The sequence below is a fragment of the Bactrocera dorsalis genome, chromosome 2 (genome assembly GCF_023373825.1).
Source record: "Bactrocera dorsalis isolate Fly_Bdor chromosome 2, ASM2337382v1, whole genome shotgun sequence".
Lineage (NCBI taxonomy): Eukaryota > Metazoa > Arthropoda > Insecta > Diptera > Tephritidae > Bactrocera > Bactrocera dorsalis.
Window position 1 is genome coordinate 36,738,841 of NC_064304.1, and position 19,900 is coordinate 36,758,740.

At 36.6% G+C, this 19,900-nt stretch overlaps 2 protein-coding genes across 5 annotated transcripts; one reads left to right on the forward strand and one right to left on the reverse strand.

Annotated features, from left to right (window-relative positions):
* The first annotated feature begins 989 nt into the window (after window positions 1–989).
* On the forward strand, window positions 990–7,768 carry LOC105226353 (adenosine deaminase 2). 2 transcript variants are annotated; one of them, XM_029550234.2, is made up of 8 exons: window positions 990–1,296; window positions 4,589–4,713; window positions 4,769–5,129; window positions 5,475–5,644; window positions 5,732–5,913; window positions 5,979–6,115; window positions 7,147–7,504; window positions 7,563–7,768. In XM_029550234.2, exons 1-8 carry the CDS (start codon window positions 1,212–1,214, stop codon window positions 7,660–7,662), a joined length of 1,518 nt encoding a protein of 505 aa, XP_029406094.2. In that variant the 5' UTR covers window positions 990–1,211; the 3' UTR covers window positions 7,663–7,768. The 2 variants fall into 2 exon arrangements, with proteins under 2 accessions (XP_029406094.2, XP_011203497.2); XM_011205195.4 differs by having other exon boundaries at window positions 990–1,284.
* Window positions 7,630–18,696, reverse strand: LOC105226352 (carotenoid isomerooxygenase). Of its 3 annotated transcripts, none has more exons than XM_011205194.3 (7): window positions 18,409–18,696; window positions 9,609–10,009; window positions 9,405–9,512; window positions 9,085–9,338; window positions 8,265–9,017; window positions 8,144–8,205; window positions 7,630–8,082 (listed from the first exon to the last, which is right to left on the reverse strand). In XM_011205194.3, the coding sequence occupies exons 1-7, from the start codon at window positions 18,451–18,453 to the stop codon at window positions 7,807–7,809; spliced, it is 1,899 nt and encodes a 632-aa protein (XP_011203496.2). In that variant the 5' UTR covers window positions 18,454–18,696; the 3' UTR covers window positions 7,630–7,806. The 3 variants fall into 3 exon arrangements, with proteins under 3 accessions (XP_011203496.2, XP_049303348.1, XP_011203495.2); XM_049447391.1 differs by lacking the exon at window positions 18,409–18,696 and adding an exon at window positions 12,402–12,693; XM_011205193.4 differs by lacking the exon at window positions 18,409–18,696 and adding an exon at window positions 12,249–12,424.
* Window positions 18,697–19,900: the final 1,204 nt, after the last annotated feature.

The following is a 19,900-nucleotide window of genomic DNA, read 5'->3' on the forward strand; positions in this document are numbered from 1 at the left end:
ATTTTGTACTCGTATTTTGTAGGTACTTGACAACGCGAGGTTTTTGAGAATGTAGCAGACATCGAGTCTCTTCCATTCATATTTAACTAAAAAGTATCCGTTCTTCATATTTAGTATTGTGATTTAATGAACATAATTGACTTTGTTCCAGTTTAGACTACAGTTTGGACTCATTTAATCCATTGTTGACTTATATACATAGCTCCACACTTCCTAGATACATCTGATTTCAATCCAACTGTCTTTGAAAAATAAAAAAAAATCACTTTTACTACGTTAATACACGAAAAATGGGTCCAAACTCTTCTAAAAGTCTTAAAGTTCGGTGCTAGCAGAATACTACCCTTACAGGCACTCTGATTAGGTTTCATACATACAAATGAGGTTTTTTTTATCTTCGAAATAAACTTGATGAAATGAGCTTTCTGAAAGATGACCGTTTTTGGGAAAATTATTGAATACTAAAGCACCTCGTCAGCCGGCACCAAAAACGTATGACAAGTGGGTACCGAACACTGTTCTTTAGTATTTATGAGCACACTAAACCCCATTAGGTGTGCGCCATTTGTTGGTACTATCATTCAGTGAAATTTCATTCATTCATTCATTGCCTCCTTTACTGGGTGACGGTCAATGGGCTGTGGAAAGGTGAATGTGTGTGAATATGCGAATGAAGCATAAGAGCCGACCGATCCGCATAGCTTTCAAGATAGCTCAGCTGTTGCGCTTACTGATTAGCATGTGTTGTTGTTGGTGACACTGAACTGACACTTAATCGCTATGCTATGCTTCTGCATACTTTTATAGGCAACAATTTGCACTACAATAATAGCAACAGCAATCCAGCTGTGTGGCAACATATGTGGGTGTCGAGGTGGATGATACTTTTACTCTTGAATTGCCAATCTCGGATTAGCGCTGTCGCTGCTGGAGAGGGTGAATTTAAAGCCGGATTAGCGTGCATAAATATTCGTATTGTTGGGGAAATTTCGTAGACGTTTGCAATTATCCGCTTCAGTTGCATTTGTGAAACGGTTCGGAACGGTTCGAAAGCTGAAACAAAAACGCTCGATTTAGTTGTGTTCATATGGCAATTTTTATGATGGAATAAATAAGATTTCTGAATTTATTTTCGATTTTAAGACAAAAATAATTCAAAAACTGTGCAACAAAAGATAATTGCCGCTTCAAAGAGAAGAAAGCAATTTGAAATGCGAAAAATTTCGTGGTTATGGCTCATAATCGGATTGTCCACACTCTTCGTTATCGAATGTGCAGAAATATGTAAGAAAAAAAGTAAATTAACCAAATTTCGATAAAATAGTAGTCAATTTAGAGAGTTCAATAGTAAATGTGCGTATTTACGAAATAAATAAAAATGTGCAATACAAAATCAAATTTGACCCGGACTCTAAGATAAAATGCATGATCAGCTATTTTAGTACAAATATTTAATATCCCCTCAAAATAAGCTCCTAAGCCAATACAAGCATACCAAGACCTAATCCCAGTCGCCATACACTTGTTGTAAGCGACTGTAAAGGACCTCAGTGAATTCAGCGAATTTTGGTTTCTTCGGTTTCGCCGCCAATGCTTCGATTATTGTTACGACGCAATATTCATAAACCTCTCGCCACCAATAAAAACGCGTTTTATGATGCTGCTTTAACAAACATATCCTCTACTTGACGTTGGTTTTGCAACAGATACAGCTCTTTTGCTACTAGTCTAGTGGTACATCTTATACCCAAAACATTAACCAAAATATGTTTGTTATGAGTCGATCCATAATAGAAGTAGAGATCCTCTGCTATCTCTCTGATACCAACATGAAGATTTTCAAACAGAGGAGGAAGAATTTTTTAACAGAAGTGAATGAACGACTCGCTTGAAACCAGTTTTGGATAACTTCACCATCTTTACTGCTTATTTTGTGCCGCTCAAATACTTATATTCGTGTTAAAGTATACTATCAAAATTTCTTTTGCATCACTAATTGCACTGATTCCATCGGAAACACAAAATTTCAAGCCTACTTGTGGTTAAACTTTTTTTCGTGGTAAAATCGCACGCACCAATTGGCAAAAGAAGATCCACCTTCACACGAACATAAAATGAAATAAAAAAAAATTTATCGATTCAGTTTACGCGCGTAGTTTCAATGAACCAGTCCGACTCAATCTATATTATCTGAAGAAATCAAAAAAATATCTCATATAAAGTTCTTATCATTATCTGGATTGAAAAAAAGCGAAAGTGAAATTTCCCCATACAGAAATATGCATACCCAAACAAAAAATGCCGACACAATAATGACTTGTACCTAGCGGGTGATCCAAGTAGAAGTACATTTTTCAATAGCCTTCTTTTGACAGATCACACGTGAATCGTGTCAAGCTGTCATGTTATTTTTGTTCAGTATTGTTTGGCATTTCATCGTAGAAAGACTTACATTTGAACAACATTTACAGATCGCTAAACGTTATTACGAAAATTCACGTTCTTTAAAGAATAGGTTTCGCTCAACTTATGGTCAACATAAACGGCCTACTGCGCATACTATTCGCAACATCTCCTATCATGAGCCCCAGCATTTATTATGGGATAATATTCGACCGAATAGACCACGCCCAAACCGCAGTGAAGAAAAGCAGCCGTAGCGATAGTGTACACGAAGACCGTGGAGTGTCGATTCAGCGGTCGTATGGAACGACTTGACACAAATGTAATGGGTCACCCTTTATATACCCAAACAAAAAATGCAGATACAATAATGACTTGTACCTATAAGCAAAAAATGTTGTTGATTGCAGAAAGCATTGCCAATTGAGCTCCGTTTTTACTACAGAATAAATTGGTGATAAAGTGCTATTAGTATATCTTTTGTGCACATATGTCTGTTTATATAGGTCAAGTACCGTGAATATGTACAATATATACATATATTACTTCTAAAGGCCATTGAGATATATCGTATATAAAATTGTCACTAAACAACAACAAAACAAACAAAACATTTGAAGGAAACTGAAAATCTTTCTTCGTACTTCTAATTTTCGGAATAGGTATTTATTCATTTGGAGAATGTACTTAAATGGCGCCATTCAAACTGATCGATCTGAATCAATGCGAAGATCTTATTATATAGTAACCTTTTCTGCTATAAAAATACACCTGTGAGAGTTATTATGGCATCTTTGTCGCCGAAGTTAATGTTTTTCTTGGTTTTAGTTCAAATAGATAATCTAAAATTTGGTATATTGTTAGGTAGCTTAGGTTATACTGGCCGGCTGTCATTTTGTGCATAGACCTACTGGTCCTTAGTAATACCAGATGGAGGCTCAGTTTAATTTGGACTGACGTCGTCTTCTTACAGGACGTCAGCCCTTTTTTCGAACATTCAAAGCGTCTTGATGTCTATCTAATTTTGATACTTCATCTAGTCCCTTGAACTGAGAAGCTCTTAAATATTTAAGGCAAGTTCTAGATAATGCTTGGTAGAGGCTTAGGGGGCTTACCAGCGTCTCTCCCATATCTGCTTCTCTGCTTATATCGTCGTTACTTATGCCAATCCTCCTTGCATGTGATGCCAGTAGGTTGTGATCTGTCACTAGTCACACAACCGAAATGCACATGATTCTGACGGCCCTGCATGTAATTAAAGCATTCCATCTCGCCCTAAGCTGTCTGTCAGCACTAAGGTTCCTTAAATTTTATGATACATCATTTTTAATGACTTCCGTATTGACTGTACTAGTTTGGTAGTCAGACGGATGGCACTTTTGTCAATCTCATCAGCTATTTAATTTTTCTTTGTGGCCTGGAGCATGGCATATACACAAGTAGTCGCCTTCCGGCAGTCGCTATAACTACTGGCTCCCTGCTTCTAAGAGCATTTTCTGACGTAATCCAACGTCAGATTATTGCCTTAATTGCCTGGCATATTTAAATATTCCTCAATTTTATGTTGTGTCTTGGGTTGTTAGCTGTCTCAGCCGCTTTTCTGACCGCAAAGATTACCTCAGTATTCCGGCAGCTTGAAGGTCGCCTGAGATTCAGCTCCGAGCAATAGATTCCGGTTCCCACTCCATTACCCATTTTTGATCCATCTGTACAGATGTTACACATTCCGCTGGCGACTCGCATGCTTTTGCGCTATCCACCCTCTTTTAGTGTGACCAGAAGCCTTTTTTTCCCAATAAAGCGTCTATTTTATCTATCAACCCTCTCCTTATTAAGCTATGCCCGAAAGTCCTTGAGGAGAATTCACCTAAGGTTGCCAATTTTGCAGCGGATTTACTGTTGGTTTTGGTCAGTTTGTCTTCGAACATCGTCATTTAAGTTTGTATCACCTACTACACCAATTTCGGAAACCCCATTCGGATCCTATCAACTCATCAGTGGCATTTTTTTCTTGATTAGGATCTCCAGCTAGGAAAAAAAGATAGAGAGAGTAATAAAGAAATGTGTTTCTATTATACTTATATGTATATATGTAAATACTACCGATTTGTATATAAAATGTATAATGTGAGTTCCCAGATGTTTCAGTACCCTTTATTAACCTTTATTCCAATTTTCTTCAAAGCTTATGACACGCTACGTAACAAAATTATCGACGCCGAGCGCTCGGTCGCAGTGGGCGGTAATATTTGGTTGACCTCGGCTGAGGATAAAGCAAACAGCATATTAATGAATGCCAAACGAGCCGAGGTGAGTACGCAAATAATATTAAATAATGAGATAAATAATAAATTGCATCCAACAGATGGCGGAAGGCGTCAAAACACCAGAGAAATTTCCACCCGCCATGCATTTCTTCCAAGGCAAACAGTATCTGCGACAGAGTGAGGTCTTTCGTATTATACAAAAACTGCCCAAAGGGGCGCTACTGCATGGTCACAATACGGGTATGGTCAGTTCACGCTGGATCATCACCAATTTGACCACGCTGTATAATTTGTATACCTGCCGAGATGTGAATGGCCTACTGATGTTCACCTATGAGCAGAGCAAATGTCACAGTGAAGTGCAAAACGTGTGCTTAGAGCGCATTAATGCTGAGGATCGGCGACTCTACGAACGGCAACTGGAGAAACATATCAATATGTATACTGTACATCCGGAATGTAGGTTAATATTAGTATATATATACTTTTATAGTGAGACAAGTGATAATTTTCTCACTATCAGCTGTTATTTTGACGTTTACAAAATTTGAGAATTTAGCAGTTTTTTTCTGCCAATAATTATTTTTTGTCTCCCGCAAAGAGCACCTTCTATTCGCCACATCTCTGCTCGCTAGTCCGCTATGTTCGAGCTTTGCCCTCTTTTCAAAAATACAAAAGAGCATGGCGAATGGAACTTAGGTCTATCCTAATGTCACATAAAAATTGTAACCAGACTCTATATGTCATAAATTGACTATAATAATTTTAGTCTATCTTCTAAATGTTTACAAATAAATTTTACAGCCATGATTACCGATAAACGCAAGATATGGCAACGCTTCTATAATATTTTCAAGAGTGTGGAAAATTTTTACAGTTATCAACCCGCCTTCTGTAATTATCACAAACGTTTGCTGGAAGAACTATGCGAGGATAATATATTTTATGCTGAACTAAGGTCACCACTTACGCCGGTAAGTTCAAAGGGATTCGAATTACCTTGATTTTTATTTGAATTCAAAACTTGTTCTATATTCCTCTTTTTTATTTTAAATTAATAGCTCTATGGCGATAATAATCGCACAATGAATGCCCTGGAGGTGGCCAACGAATTGGAAGCTATCGTTGAGGGTTTCAAAGCACGTCACCCAGACTTTGTGGGACTCAAAGTCATCTATACGAAACCAAATCAAGGCACAGTGGATGAAATGGCACAGCATTTGATAACCTTTAAGCAATTGCAGTTAGTAAATATTTATCATACAAATTTATATAGAAAATTTTATTCATCTTTTTCTGCTCAAGTAGTGATGCCAAGCCGAATTTCATTATTGGTTTTGATTTGGTTGGACAAGAAGATACCGGTGATCCGCTGCATAAATTCGTCAATGAGTTAACCGACATGCCACCCACTGCCAACTTTTTCTTTCACGCTGGAGAAACTAGTGAGTATATAAATGCATAATACATCGGTTCAGTGCTAGAGTCCAAAATATCAATCGAGATCCAACTCGATCTCATTCCGATGTGAGCGGCTCAAGGGTTCCCCATATGGCTTTGCAGTTCAGATACACCGCCTTGACCTGGCACCCAAACGAGTCTGATGATGAAGTAGCTTGATGCTATTTTTAGTAAAGACAAACATCCCTTGACTAGCTTTGAGCATACAGTTAGCAAGCTCAGCGTTAGTATTGTCGGTCTGCTTTGGAAGTAAATGGTCACCGCTTATCAAAGAGGCTGCACTTTATAGCTATGTATACGGCCATATTAATAGCAGCCACTTCTAAATGAAGAACACTACAGAGATCCGGTATCCTAAAGCAAAGATTGATGCCGCTTTTTGAAAACATTCAAGCTTCTTAGCAAGTGCAGCCTTTTCGCGCGCCACCAGACAATTACATCACAGAACATTATTAGCTTGGCACCGGCTTCTTGGAGCCCCCACCTTTTCCCTATAGCATCTCCACAGCAACATCGGAGAAAGTAACTACCTAATATTTGGACCTCATGGAAGCTTTTTATCAAAGAAAACTCCAAGGTATTTCGCCCTATCAACACGTTATAGACGTGAGTCTCCGAAAGGCGTTCTTCTTAGTAAATAAAACCATTTCAATTTTACTTGGGTGAACCTTTGCCTTCTATCTAATAAAAGTTATTAAACCTTACTTTTTAACTTAAAGCTTCATACAAATTTGAAAGCACAAATCTGGACCCTGATTCCGTCGTTGCCACATATGAACAGAGTACGTTCCGAAAGGTTTTAACCTCCACCAATGAGAGTTGGTTAGATCCACATTGGTATTCATTTACGCTTTTTACTTTGAAATCCGTTTGGTGAAGCATCTTAAGAATTTGACTTACACTTTACAGATCATATTCTCGATAGACATTATCTAGCCCTCCAAAACAAATAATCTGCATATATTTTACATAAAAAGAGAATTTTTTAAAGCATCGTTTTTCCTCTTTTCATCAGATTGGTTTGGAAAAACCGATTGGAATCTAATGGACGCTTTGCTGCTCAACACTAAACGTATCGGTCACGGTTATGCACTGCCGAAACATCCAAATATTTGGTCCACCGTCAAGAAACGTAACATTGCCATCGAAGTTAGTCCGATTTCTAATCAAGTAATGGGTCTGGTGTGGGATTTGCGCAATCATCCCGCTACATTTCTTATAGCCGAAAACTTTCCAATTGTCATAACTGCCGATTATCCAGGCATTTGGAATTCGAAGGGATTGAGTTACGATTTCTATTATGCCTTCATGGCGCTGGCGCCAGCTGAGGCAGATTTGCGGTTTCTCAAACAACTCGCTTTGAATTCGATAAAGTATGACAAATTGCTAACTGACTTATTTATGTAGAGATAACTGTTATATATTTTATAGATACTCCATTTTAACATCGGAGGAACGTCGTAAAATAAATCGAGTTTTCCAGAAGAAATGGGAAGAATTCATTTATAATGTGATTAATTTAAGATTCTAAAAATAACGAGTTTATTAATTAAGTCATATTTATCAAATCAGTATTATGGTACTACTAAGATTAGCGCCTAACGGTGTAATAAATTTTTAGCAATTTTACTAAAATACTAAGCCGTGAATATTGCTTTCATTGTGGCATCTTTGGTTACACAACGCCGGGCGCAAACCAGCCGTGCAGGCACTTCGGCACCGGTCCATTCGCATGAAAATCGCAACGACCCAGCTCAGTCCAGGTTTTGGCACATAGCACCAGCAGTCCAACGCGATTATCATTTAAGCCGCCCCAAACCATAGAGGCCAATACCACGCCATCATCTTCGGCGCTGGCATCTGGCGCGGGCACAAAGACTGGCTCGCTGGGATAACAGTTCGGTTCGCACCATTTCTGTACTGCTTTTGTGAGCACATCAACTTTGACGAGCTGCAAATAAAACGGAACACTAGCAACACTAAAATTTGGCCGCTTCGAAAATATTACTCACTGTGCCGGGGTTCTCAGCATCTACATCCGAACTAATCGCATAGAAGTAACGATACTTTTTGGCTGAAAGTAAACAAAGCAGACGATCAATACTTGTAATTGTCAATGTATCACAAATTTACCCAAAAACTTCTCATAATTTATGCGCGGTGTCTCACAGCCCCAATCGCACAATAGTTCGGGCCGCACCATTATGCTGCGATTGCTCAGCTGGTATGCTTGCGCCGTGCTGTATTTCAAAGTGACCAAATTCACCATTGTTTCACTGTCCACATTCGTTTTCGCATCATCCGCTTCACCCGCAAATGTATTGTACTCGAGCATCTCTTCTTCTTGCAATTTATTAAGCGCCATATTTGTTATATTCTCATAATTCGACTCGGAATGCTTCATTTTCGTCGGTTGCAGATGCGTACTAATGCCAGACATTGTGAAAGATTTCACCACACGTCGTTGATTGGTTGGACGATCTTTGAACGTCACTACGTCCGCATTCTCCACACCTAGTGGCAGCACAAAACGCAATGGACGTCCACGAAAATGTGAGGCATAATTCGGATTCGATTGCATATTCATAATGGACTCCAAATACATGCAGTTGATCATTTCGGGATCCTTGTAGCAGCAAATGTCAATCACCACATGATTGTCCTCCTCATACTGATTGATTATGTGTAGATAGAAGAATGCCTCTGATTGGAAAGTGTAACGCAATTTACCGGTCTCGCGATCCAGCAGATGGAAAAGCGTAGGCTTGTCCTCAAACCATTTGAGACAGGCGGCAAGTTGTTGATTGGATAAGCTGGCTTTAACAAATTCCGTCAGCGAAACGGAGAGTGGCTGTTCAACAATTACGAAGAAATGCTCGGTGATGCCTGCAAAGGGGAAAGTGCTTAGTTCATATTTAAACCGCAAATCCACATTCGCACTCTACGTGCTTACCGAAAGTGTGCATATAGCCAGGATGTAGTTTCCAACGACATGAAACTGAACCCACAACGTAGGCATCTTCGAACATTTGCTCGCCATGTGGAAAACAAATAATATTATAGACTGGTCCTGATTTGGTAGCGGCCGTACCGAGATTGTATACGGTTCCATTGGGCAGTACGTGCGGGTGTGATGTGTGATTTACGATACCCACAAAATCGGTTACACAGATGCGTCCTTCCGTTGCTAAGGTGCGTGGATTAATTCTGTAAAATATATTGGTATTAATCTGACCTTATATCTTCGATTTCAATTAGTTGTATTTGGTTTACCTGTGCATCATCGGTGTCTCCGCAAAGGTGTAGTACTCATCGCCAAACGGATAAATAGATATCATTGAGTTATCAGAACCGCTGTCAGGTCGAAATATCGCGGAGACTCTAAGAAGTATAGAAAAATATCGAATCAGAAATAATTCTTTCACCGCCGTTTATCGGCTTCAGGCCGCGAACTCAATACTCAAAAAAATAACTTACCTATCGAATATCGAATGGCAAGGATCCGGTACCGATGCCGTACCAAACTCCGTTACTACTATACGTTGTGCTGCACGATTTTTCTTTAATGTTTCAGTCTCCACAAAACGATTTTGATATGTAACGCGACCATTTTTGATTGCGAACCGATGCACCAAAGCCGAACAATCAAACAAATGTTGAAACATCATTTCACCCACCTTCCAATTACCGGGACCATTGCGCAATAAGCTGCCATTCAACCATGTGGGTATATGCCCGCTGGTATGACCTTCAATGGGCTCAATGATTTCCTGTTCGCACGAGCGCAACCATACATCTGAAGCACAATTTGGATAACAGCGTCCACCGCCATCGATGCGTACCGATTCGGGATCGTGTTGCTTTGGATTATATCTGATCTGTTGCGGTGAGAGAAAGTGGTTTTATTTTTTTTATTATAAAGGTTTGATAATCGTATGTAATAGGTTGAGGAACGATTAAAATTAGGAATGAGTAAATTAAATTTTTCGCAATTTCCTCTGAACCATCTCCGGAGATGGTTAATACTATAGAACTCTCGATAATTAAAATAAGAATAATAGCATCCAAGAAAATGGAAAATTAATTCCAATTCTTCATAGTAAAGTTGTGAACAACTCCGTTGTTCCGCTTTAGTTCCATGTAAAGTCCGATCCGACCAATTAACTCGTCGACTAATTTTAAGATGAGCAGATTCTTTGATGGCCCGACAGTTATAACGGGGATTTTCCAATTAAAAAATTAAACTTTGCATTGTCGAAGTACTCTATGACAATTTAAACAGCATAGAACGCCGGTCTGCTTCGGTATCTAAAACTTCCATAAAATTGATCATAAAGGCCCTCATAAATCGACAAAGCGCTTTGAGCCGATCACAAATTTGTTGAGCCCGGTCAATGTCAATGTCAGCAGAGCCTTCTGGTTAGTCAAATGCATAATTGCCTCAGTTTTGCAAAAATTGGACAGTGGAGAAGAAAGTGCTTTCTTCCATACAAGCTTGACAATTTCAGTCCGACTGCAGTTTTAGCCTAAAACATGAATGTCTATTACACAATGTCGAATTAGAACTCCTACGATTGGGGCAAAATGAACTTTGCCAAAAACAATCAATTTAATTGAACTCATAAATTCTACTAAGCTCACGTGAGCTTCATTGCCAAAGCAAAAGATGACAACAAAGCTCCGACTGCAAGAAGTACGAGGAAATTAAAGAAAATTTACTTTTCACTTGATTTAGGTCATAGTCATAACATTTTCCAGCATAAAGTGAATTAAAGTCTGTTGGTTAAGTCCTGTCTTGTACAGGAAGTAAACACTATATCCATAAAGGTTTCAAACAAAGTGTAGGCAGGTGGAGACAGAGAAAGCCAATAGCGTCCGCTATGTAGATGAGGCCAAATTGAAAGGAATTAACAGCAGCTGCTTCAGTCGGTAGACCTCAGTAGTGCGTTACGATTTTTACAATGGATAAAATATCGAACAAAGAATTTGTCTCAAATTTTCTCTTTCTAACCAAATTTCGTGTGCGGAATCGTTGCGAATTTTGGAAAAGCCTTCAGTTTTATCAAAAAACACAAACCTACAAGTGGCACAATGCCTTCAAGGACGGTTCAAAGGTCGTTGCAAACATGCCTCGTTCCGGGCGACCTTCGACCTCTTCAACTGTTGAAAATAATAAAAAACAAAGTGAAGAATATTATGCTTGAAAATCGTCAGGGAAGTGTTAGAAAGATTGCAAGAGAGCTCGATATATCTTGTGAGACCTTCTGAATAATTTTGGTGTACATTCTGAGTATGAAACGCGTTTTTGCTCGACTCGTCCCGATTAAACTGAGTTTTTTTCAAAGAGATTAAAGTAAAAAGATCTCTTTGGACATACTTGATCGTGCGAGTCCCGATTCCACATTCGTGGATAGCATTATAACTGCCGATGAGACATGGGTTTATGAGTTTGACATGCAAACAAGTCAACAATCATCGGAATAGAGGGAAAAAAGAGCTGAAACCAAAAAAACAGGCAAATCCGCTCAAAAATCAAGGTGATGCTCTTTGCTTTTCTTTCAATATCCGTGGTTTGGTGCATCATGAATTTCTTCCGGATGAGCAGACGGTCAATAAGGAGTTCGATTTGGTCGCATTTAGGCGTTCGCGAGAGAACATCCTTAGAAAACGGCCGGAATAGCGGAAGAACAATTCATGGATTTTACACGATGACAATGCACCATCGTATCGAGGCACGATTGTGACCGAATTTAAATCCAAAAACGCAATGAATACCTTGTATCAACTACCATGTTCACCAGATTTGGCTCCGTGTGATCTTTTCTTGTTCCCCAAACTAAACTGCTATTCCGTGGAACACGTTTTCAGTCGATCGAAGAGATAAAACAAAATTTGTTGAAGGAGCTGAAAGCCATTCCAAAAAGTGCTTATGAAAAGCGTTCCGAGGACTGGAAAGTTGGAATAAGTGTTTACATCTGGTGGGGATTACTTTGAAGGCGACAATATAAATATTGATGAATAATTAATTATTCTGCATTTTGTTTACAATTTCCGGACACTTTTTTGTCACAACGTATGAAGTTCGAAATTATTTATTAAATATTATCACTCCTTCACCTTTGGAAGAAACCATTCTTGTATGCGCAGACAAATATATTTTACAATACAAAGGATAGCAAGCAAATACATTTGATACTCGAACAATTCGAAGATTTTTCAACACAAATTTTTACACAAAACACAGAACATATTCAAAACAAAGCACCTAACTGTCTCCGCAAATGGCAAATAAAGCACTGCCACTAGGCGCTGCAGCTTAGGACCATCGCACTGTAGAGCACATAGGTATGTGGGCGGTGTTCGACTGCGATGGCATATAATCAATATCTCGTGAGTGCGTAAAATCATGTCAAAGCCGGATAATTTGCAGTTGGATACTTGAGCACTCGAGCGATTTAAGCCACGGCTAAGACAAATTGTATATATAAACATATGTAAACCTTGCGTTCGGTGCATTCACTCGCTGATTAACCGTTAATTCTTTAAGCTGTTATGGTGAAAAGCAAAAGTATGCACTAAGCGGCCTAAAGTTAGTATTAGTTGGTATGCATATTATGGTACATGTATATGTATGTGTGTATATATGTACATACATATGTTCAGCAAAATGTGCTTTCAAGTGCACGTGGTTTGGTAGTAGCAAAAGCTTTCGCAAGTTTCGTTTTCAAGGACAACACAACATCAACACTGCGGGCCCGGCAAGGATGTACATATACACATATAATGTATGAGCGTATGTATGTATGTATATATGTTATTTTGTAAAGTTTTGTTCTTGTATATACATACATACGTGTGACTTTCACGAGTGTTTGTTGTAAAACATCAATTGTACAGAGGTATTGATCGTCCTTGCTCTTGACAGTGCGCGAACTTGGCATTCACGAGAAAGCTGCGAGGTTTCTGTTTATAAGCATGTGTTCGTGTTAGTGTATATATTTTGATATACATACAACAATATGTATTCCACCGGAATATGCTGAGAGAATTACTTGTTGTTCAGTAAAGCAAATTACTTTAATGATTATAATAATTATTTTTACATATATTCAGGGTTGCAAATATTGTATAAAAAAGCAATTATCCAACATTTAAATAAAAAAAAAAATATTCCGTAACGCAAAAATTTAAATTAAAAATAATTTTCAAATACCATATTGAAATTTTAAAAATAAATTTTTAATACCAAAAATCGGATTAAAAATTCAAAATGAAAATTCAAAATGAAAATTTTTAGCCTATGCAATTATTAAAAAAAAATGTGTCTAAGTCTTTACTTATCTATCATTTCGTATTGGAAAAAAATAATTAAAAATTTAATTTGTAATCAAAAAGTTTTAATTACAAAATTCATATTATATGTAAAACAAGAAAAAAAGTTCACAGGTGTACCACCTTTAACATAAAATTGTATAAATAGATCTTTATCTTTTTTACTTTTATCGATAAGCGATGTTCGGAGATTGTAACATTGTCTGAGATAATAATCCAAGACAAATCTGGTGAAAATATCTTTTCAATAAAATAAATTTGTATGGAAGGACATGAGGATAGGCCAGTTTGTATGTCAGCTATATGATATAGTGTTTCAAAATCGGTGGTTCCAACATGTGTACCAACTTGGAGAGAAAAAGCACGTGCAAAATTTCAAATCAATGTTCAGGGTATAACAAGGTTTAGATTTATACGATAAAAGAGAACTTTAGGAACAGTCATCGAATTCTTAAGAGTAAAATGTTCATCGTGTCACAATAGTTTTTCGGAATATTTAGTTAATTATAGTTAAACCTGCTAAATTTTAGGATAAACGTTTTTTTAACCGGCGTATTTTTGAATAGTATATAAATATAGGGTGATTTTTTAAGAGCTTGATAACTTTTTTTTAAAAAAAAACGCATAAAATTTGCAAAATCTCATCGGTTCTTTATTTGAAACGAACCGAACACTGATTTTGGTAATAAAATTCAATGATTTGCAAGCGTTGCTCGTTAGTAAGTCTATTCATGATGAAATGTCAAAGCATACTGAGCATCTTTCTCTTTAACCTCAAAAAAATCACCCGTTATATATAATCTACATATAGAGAATTTGATATACTTTAATAAACAGCAAATCATTTTGAAAAAAAAATTGCGTTGGTTGAGAAAGCTTAAAATAATGTCCAAAATAAAAATTATTATTATATGTTACGATCGGAGAACAAAAAAATAAAGTAGTTTTTTGTAAAAAAAATTTACGTTTCAGCCTGGCTTAAAAAATCGAAAATATAATCAAAAATTTGTTCTTTCAATCATTAACTGACAAATGTGTATATCTAAAAAGGTCCTGTTAAAATTTCAAATTAGTCGGTTCAACAATTTTGGAGAAATTTTACCGACATAGAACAAAGGGTTTCGATTAAAACGCGTTTAAAAATGTGAGAACCGATTGCACCAAGTTAGAAACTACCGACACTGTTTCTCGGATCAACTACAAATTTTAGGAGAATATTCACAACTTTATGCACATTTGAAAATTTTATTTTGATATTTGAAATCCGCTTGAAGATAAAACCCTTCAATATATGTAAAACACTAAGTCGAATGAAGACATCGCTTGTAGATTAAACATTTCGTTCCAGCAGCACACCATACAGTGTTGTAAAAAAGTTAAAAAAAAAATTATATTTTTTAATACTTAAAGTCACCAAAATATGAAGTACAGTCTATTTATGGTTCGAAAATTAAATTTATGTTGTGAACCAAGCCTACATCTTTTGACCTACTGCAAAGGACAGGGCGTATGAGTAACATTTTTGTATGCTTCGGCACCATTTACTACTTATAACTCATTAAAATGATTTAATTGATATTTTTGAAATTCGGCACATAACATTTCTTTGACAGTCCTATGTTACAGTTCGACAATGAATACAACCACGCCTACTTCTCATATAACAAAATATCGTTTGAATGATTAAAATCGGGAGAAAACTTGCCCTAAACCTGACTAATAAGCCTTATGTACCTGAAGATATTACCCCGGCCTTAATTCTTGCAAGTTGCAAGAGTATGCAATGAACTTAGCCCTTCCTTACTTGCTAATATATTCAAATCCTTTTAGGTCAGAAATAGACAGCAGAGAGTGTCTGCCGAAAAAAAATTCCACTTAGTTAATATAAAGATTTTTCATCTCCAAATAGAAAAACTAATACAAATAAAAGCAAGCTAACCGCAAAATATGATTAAAATTAATTAGTAGCAAGTAAAGACATCTAGGAAGGAAAAAAAAGAAAGTTTAGTTTATATGCAATATGGCTTAGATTTTTTATCGCGATAATATTAAGCTAAGATTATGCTTTATCATTCTTTATTAGAAAATAGCTGTAAAGAGTGCTTCGGTATTAAAGTGCAGTATAACTGATGCAACCAGAACGATTTAAGGGGTTTCACCAAACTTTTTCTTCCAAACAATAAATGTGTTCAAAATTAAATATGTTCGTTGCTACCAAAGGACTTCATTGGAAGTATCAACATTTTTGCTGTTCGGGTCACCTGTATGCGAATATGAAAGGCACTTACAGAGTTTTTTCCTGTTTCTATTGCGTTTATAAGATGTGAAGAAATATAAACTGAACCTTGAAGTAACATTACCCAGAGCATATTTATGGGTAAATGATATTTCAAAAAAATATATTTTTTGGAGTTGGTAGGACTGTCCTTAATTACTATTCCAAATATGAGAGCGATCTGCCAACGAGTTTGTTTACAGCAGCTGCTTAAGTCGGTACACCTCAAGAGTGGGTTGCGATTTTTACAATGGATAAAAATATCAAAGAAAGAATTTGTCTCAAAATTTGTTTTTCTAATTAAATTTCGTGTGCAAAATCCTTGCGAATGTTGGAAAAGGCTTACAGTTTTATCACAAACACAAGCCTTCGAGTGTTACAAAGCCTTCAAAGACGGTCGAGAGATAGTTGAGGAAATGACTCGTTTTGGAAGACATTCAACTCTTCAACTGATGAAAATATTAAAAAGTGAAAGATATGATGCTTCAAAATCGTCAAAGAAGTGTTAGGGTTCTTGCTCAATTTCTCCCGATAAAGCTAAATTTTTATTTTAAGGTTACCGTAAACAGGTCTCTTTAGACATTCATTGGATCATACGAATTCGGATCCCACATTCACGGAGAGCATTATAACTGCCGATGAGACATGGATTTATGAGTTTGACATGCAAGCAAGTCGACAAGCATCGGAATGAAGAGAAAGAAACGAGCCGAAAACAAAGAAAAAACACGCCAAAGCCACTCAAAAATCAAGGTGATTCTCATTGTGTTTTTTCGATATTCATTTTGGGGCATCATCATTTTCCAGTGGGACGGACGGTCAGCAAGGAGTTCTATTTGGCCGTATTTAGGCGTTTGCGTGAGAATATCCGCCGAAAACGGCCGGAATTGTGGAAGAACAGTTCATACATAGATTTCACACGATGATAATACACCATCGCATCGAGAACGATTGTGACTGAATTTAAAGCCGAAAACGTAATGAATACCATCGATCAACTCAGTGGCGTAGCTAGGGGGCGAAGGGGGCCGTCGCCCCGGGCGCAACGTCTTGGGGGCGCCAAAACGATCTTCGTTGTTTTTTTATATTCAGAAAAATACTTCAACAAATTTTTTTACAAAATTTATTATAAAAGATAAAAAATTATACACTCACAATGTAATAATCTGAATAACAATGAAAAATATTAATTTTTACTCGAATACTCTTCAGTCTTTGAATTTGTCTTATATCTTTTGGTTTATATCTTTCTTAAAAATAGTAATAGAACTTAAAGATGCACTTTTCTAGCTTTGATCGTAACAGTATCTTTATTTTTACTCTGTCGTCGCGACGTGTCCCTCTTACAGTTACCCTATGCTTTGAATGTAACATATGCTTTTATTTCTCCAAATTTTCAAAAATGGTATGTAAAAACTCCAATTCGGGCAAAAATTCCTGAAAATTGTGTCAAAAGTGTACAGGGCGAAAATGGGTTTTTTCTATGGTTTTGATAAGATGTCTTGTAAATTTACTATCAATTTCCTCAAAAACCGTATTGTGAGATTTTTGGAACTTCAGAATCTGCGTGGCTTCTAGTTCCTACATTTTATAAATGTACTTAATATCGAAGATATTTTGTAAGAATTCACTTTTGTTCGAACCAGCTCATGAAACTTATAGGTAGGTAGATAAAGGGGGCGGCAGAATATCCTTGGCCCCGTGCGCCCGAAGTTGTAGCTACGCCACTGGATCAACCACCGTATTCACCAGATTTCGCTCTGTGTGATTTTTTCTTGTTCCTCAAACTGAAATTACCGCTACGTGGAACTCGTTTTCAGTCGATCGAAGAGATAAAACAAAATTTGTTGAAGGAGCTGAAGGTCATTCCGAAAAGTGCTTATGAAAAGTGTTTCGAGGACAGGAATAAGTGTATTACTTCTGATGGAGATTAATTTGAAGGCAACAAAATACATGTCGATGAATAATTAAATATTTTGCGTTTTATTTACAATTTCACTTTTTTGTCACAATGTGCTTTTAGAGAACAAAAATATTTCGGAATTACTTTGTAATTCTATCGATCTTATATATTATTCTTATAATTCCAACGTAGCATACTTTCTTCTGTAAATATTGAAATGAAACCATAATAATGCCCACAGTTATTATACCCGATAATTTCCATATGTGCTTTATGTACATATGTATGTATGCATATGAGGCTTCTAGTGTCTATTTAGAGTGTGCTAAAATATTATTGTAAACAGTCTTCTTTAAAAGGTATGGTTCACACTAAGGACTAGAGCTTGATCAAAACACATATTTCTAAAACTTTTGTAAAACTCGCTTGAGTTTTTCAAACCACACAAATAAATAAATTTTTATTTTTTCTGTTACAACCAATTCTATTACTTTAAAGTCCATCCATTCTACAAATGAACTAATGATTCACTTTCAATTTCACCCAAATAAATTTATTTTCAACACCATCCACAGGAACTTCAAAACAAACGAAATTTTTTTTGTTTAGAAAACAAAATTTTCGACGCAACTCATTTCATTAGAAAATTTTCGGTCACGCGGCTTCTAAATTAAATGCAAAATTCTTCTATCAAAATTTACGAAATTCATAAAATATTGCGCAATTTGGCAATAAAAGTTCAAAATTAAACCAAAATTGTAACAAACCGCAAAGAATTCGCGTATAAAGGATTTTATAACGCCTTCGGCCATAATAGTGCTCCTTCTATTGATTGACGTAAAGTATACAGGAACAGCAGCAGCAGCAACAACAACAGCACAGCAAGGACGAAAATAGCACAGTTAACGCGACCCGCAAACTAAAACAAGTGCGCCTCAAGGTAATTATGAATTATAAATGACGGAAAGCGTTGCTTTTGCTGCAAGTCAATTTCTAGCCGAAGCGTTACGCGCGAAATAAAAGCGACAACTAATAGAATTGTAACTGCTTTCCGACTCGAATGGTCATAAATAACAGACACAAAGTATCGGCAGTACTTAGTTGCAGAGAAGCCGGTCAGCGGCAGGCGTAGATTTGTAGACGCATATGTGCGCAAATAATACTTTAAGTAGTGCGCAACGGTAATATGCTTACATGCACACATACATACATATATACATACATGCATAAATACAAATTTTTTATAAAGTTGTGTGTATGTGCAGCGGTAGCGTTTGTAAGGCGGCAGCATTTGCTGTGCGGCATAAACAAAACGGCACAGCTGCGACCGCAAACATAACCGCAAAGCACCCCTGACAGCCCTCAAGCGCCACATAAACACACACACGCACAAACATAGTAATATTATTCCAACGTTCGCTATTTATTTTGTAATTTATGAATCTTGCAAACGGTCTGCGGCCCGTGTTATTTCCGAAATTTCGCGCCTAAGCTTTTAATCAGCCATAATAGTGGCGGCAATTTGTGTCAATCAAAGCAGGAAGAACATTGACCGTGATTACTTGCTAAAATTATGGAAGTAAATTGCGACAAAAGGCGCACTTTGCTTGATTGTGTGGTTTTTCACAGCCGCCCAAGGTTGTTTGTGTTGCTGTAATTTCTTTGCGTTGCACGACAAGTTCAAGTAAAAATTACCGCTCATTTTTTAATAATGCTCAAAAGCTTTTATAAAATTGGTTGGCATTATGGTTTTTAGTGGAAATTCGACAGTAGTTTGAATACAAGAACTGAAATTTATTTATATTTTATTTTCATATATACATACACATATATTATTATGATATTATTATTATATATGTATATGTACATGTACATGTTTAGTAAATGTATCTGAATTCGCAGCTTTTAGTATGAAAGAAGCGATTTTGAAAGCAGCTTAAAGGGTTTCTTTGCAAGTACTTACCGTTGTATGTATGTTTGTGTAAATTTATGAGGCTTAAAGCGATTAAATATACGACAGTCTAAAAATATTAGAAATGTTAATGATTTTTGTTTAGAAATAAATCATAATTTTTGAATGATTTAATGCCATCTAATCAAAATTAAGAATCAAAAATCTGCCGGATTGCAAAAAAAAACAACATTTTCACCTACTTAAAAAAAATTTTTATTTCCGTCTTCAAAATAAGCTCCTTTTGAGCCAATACAAGCGCGCCAACAATTTATCCAATTTTCCATACACTCATTATATGCCTCGGC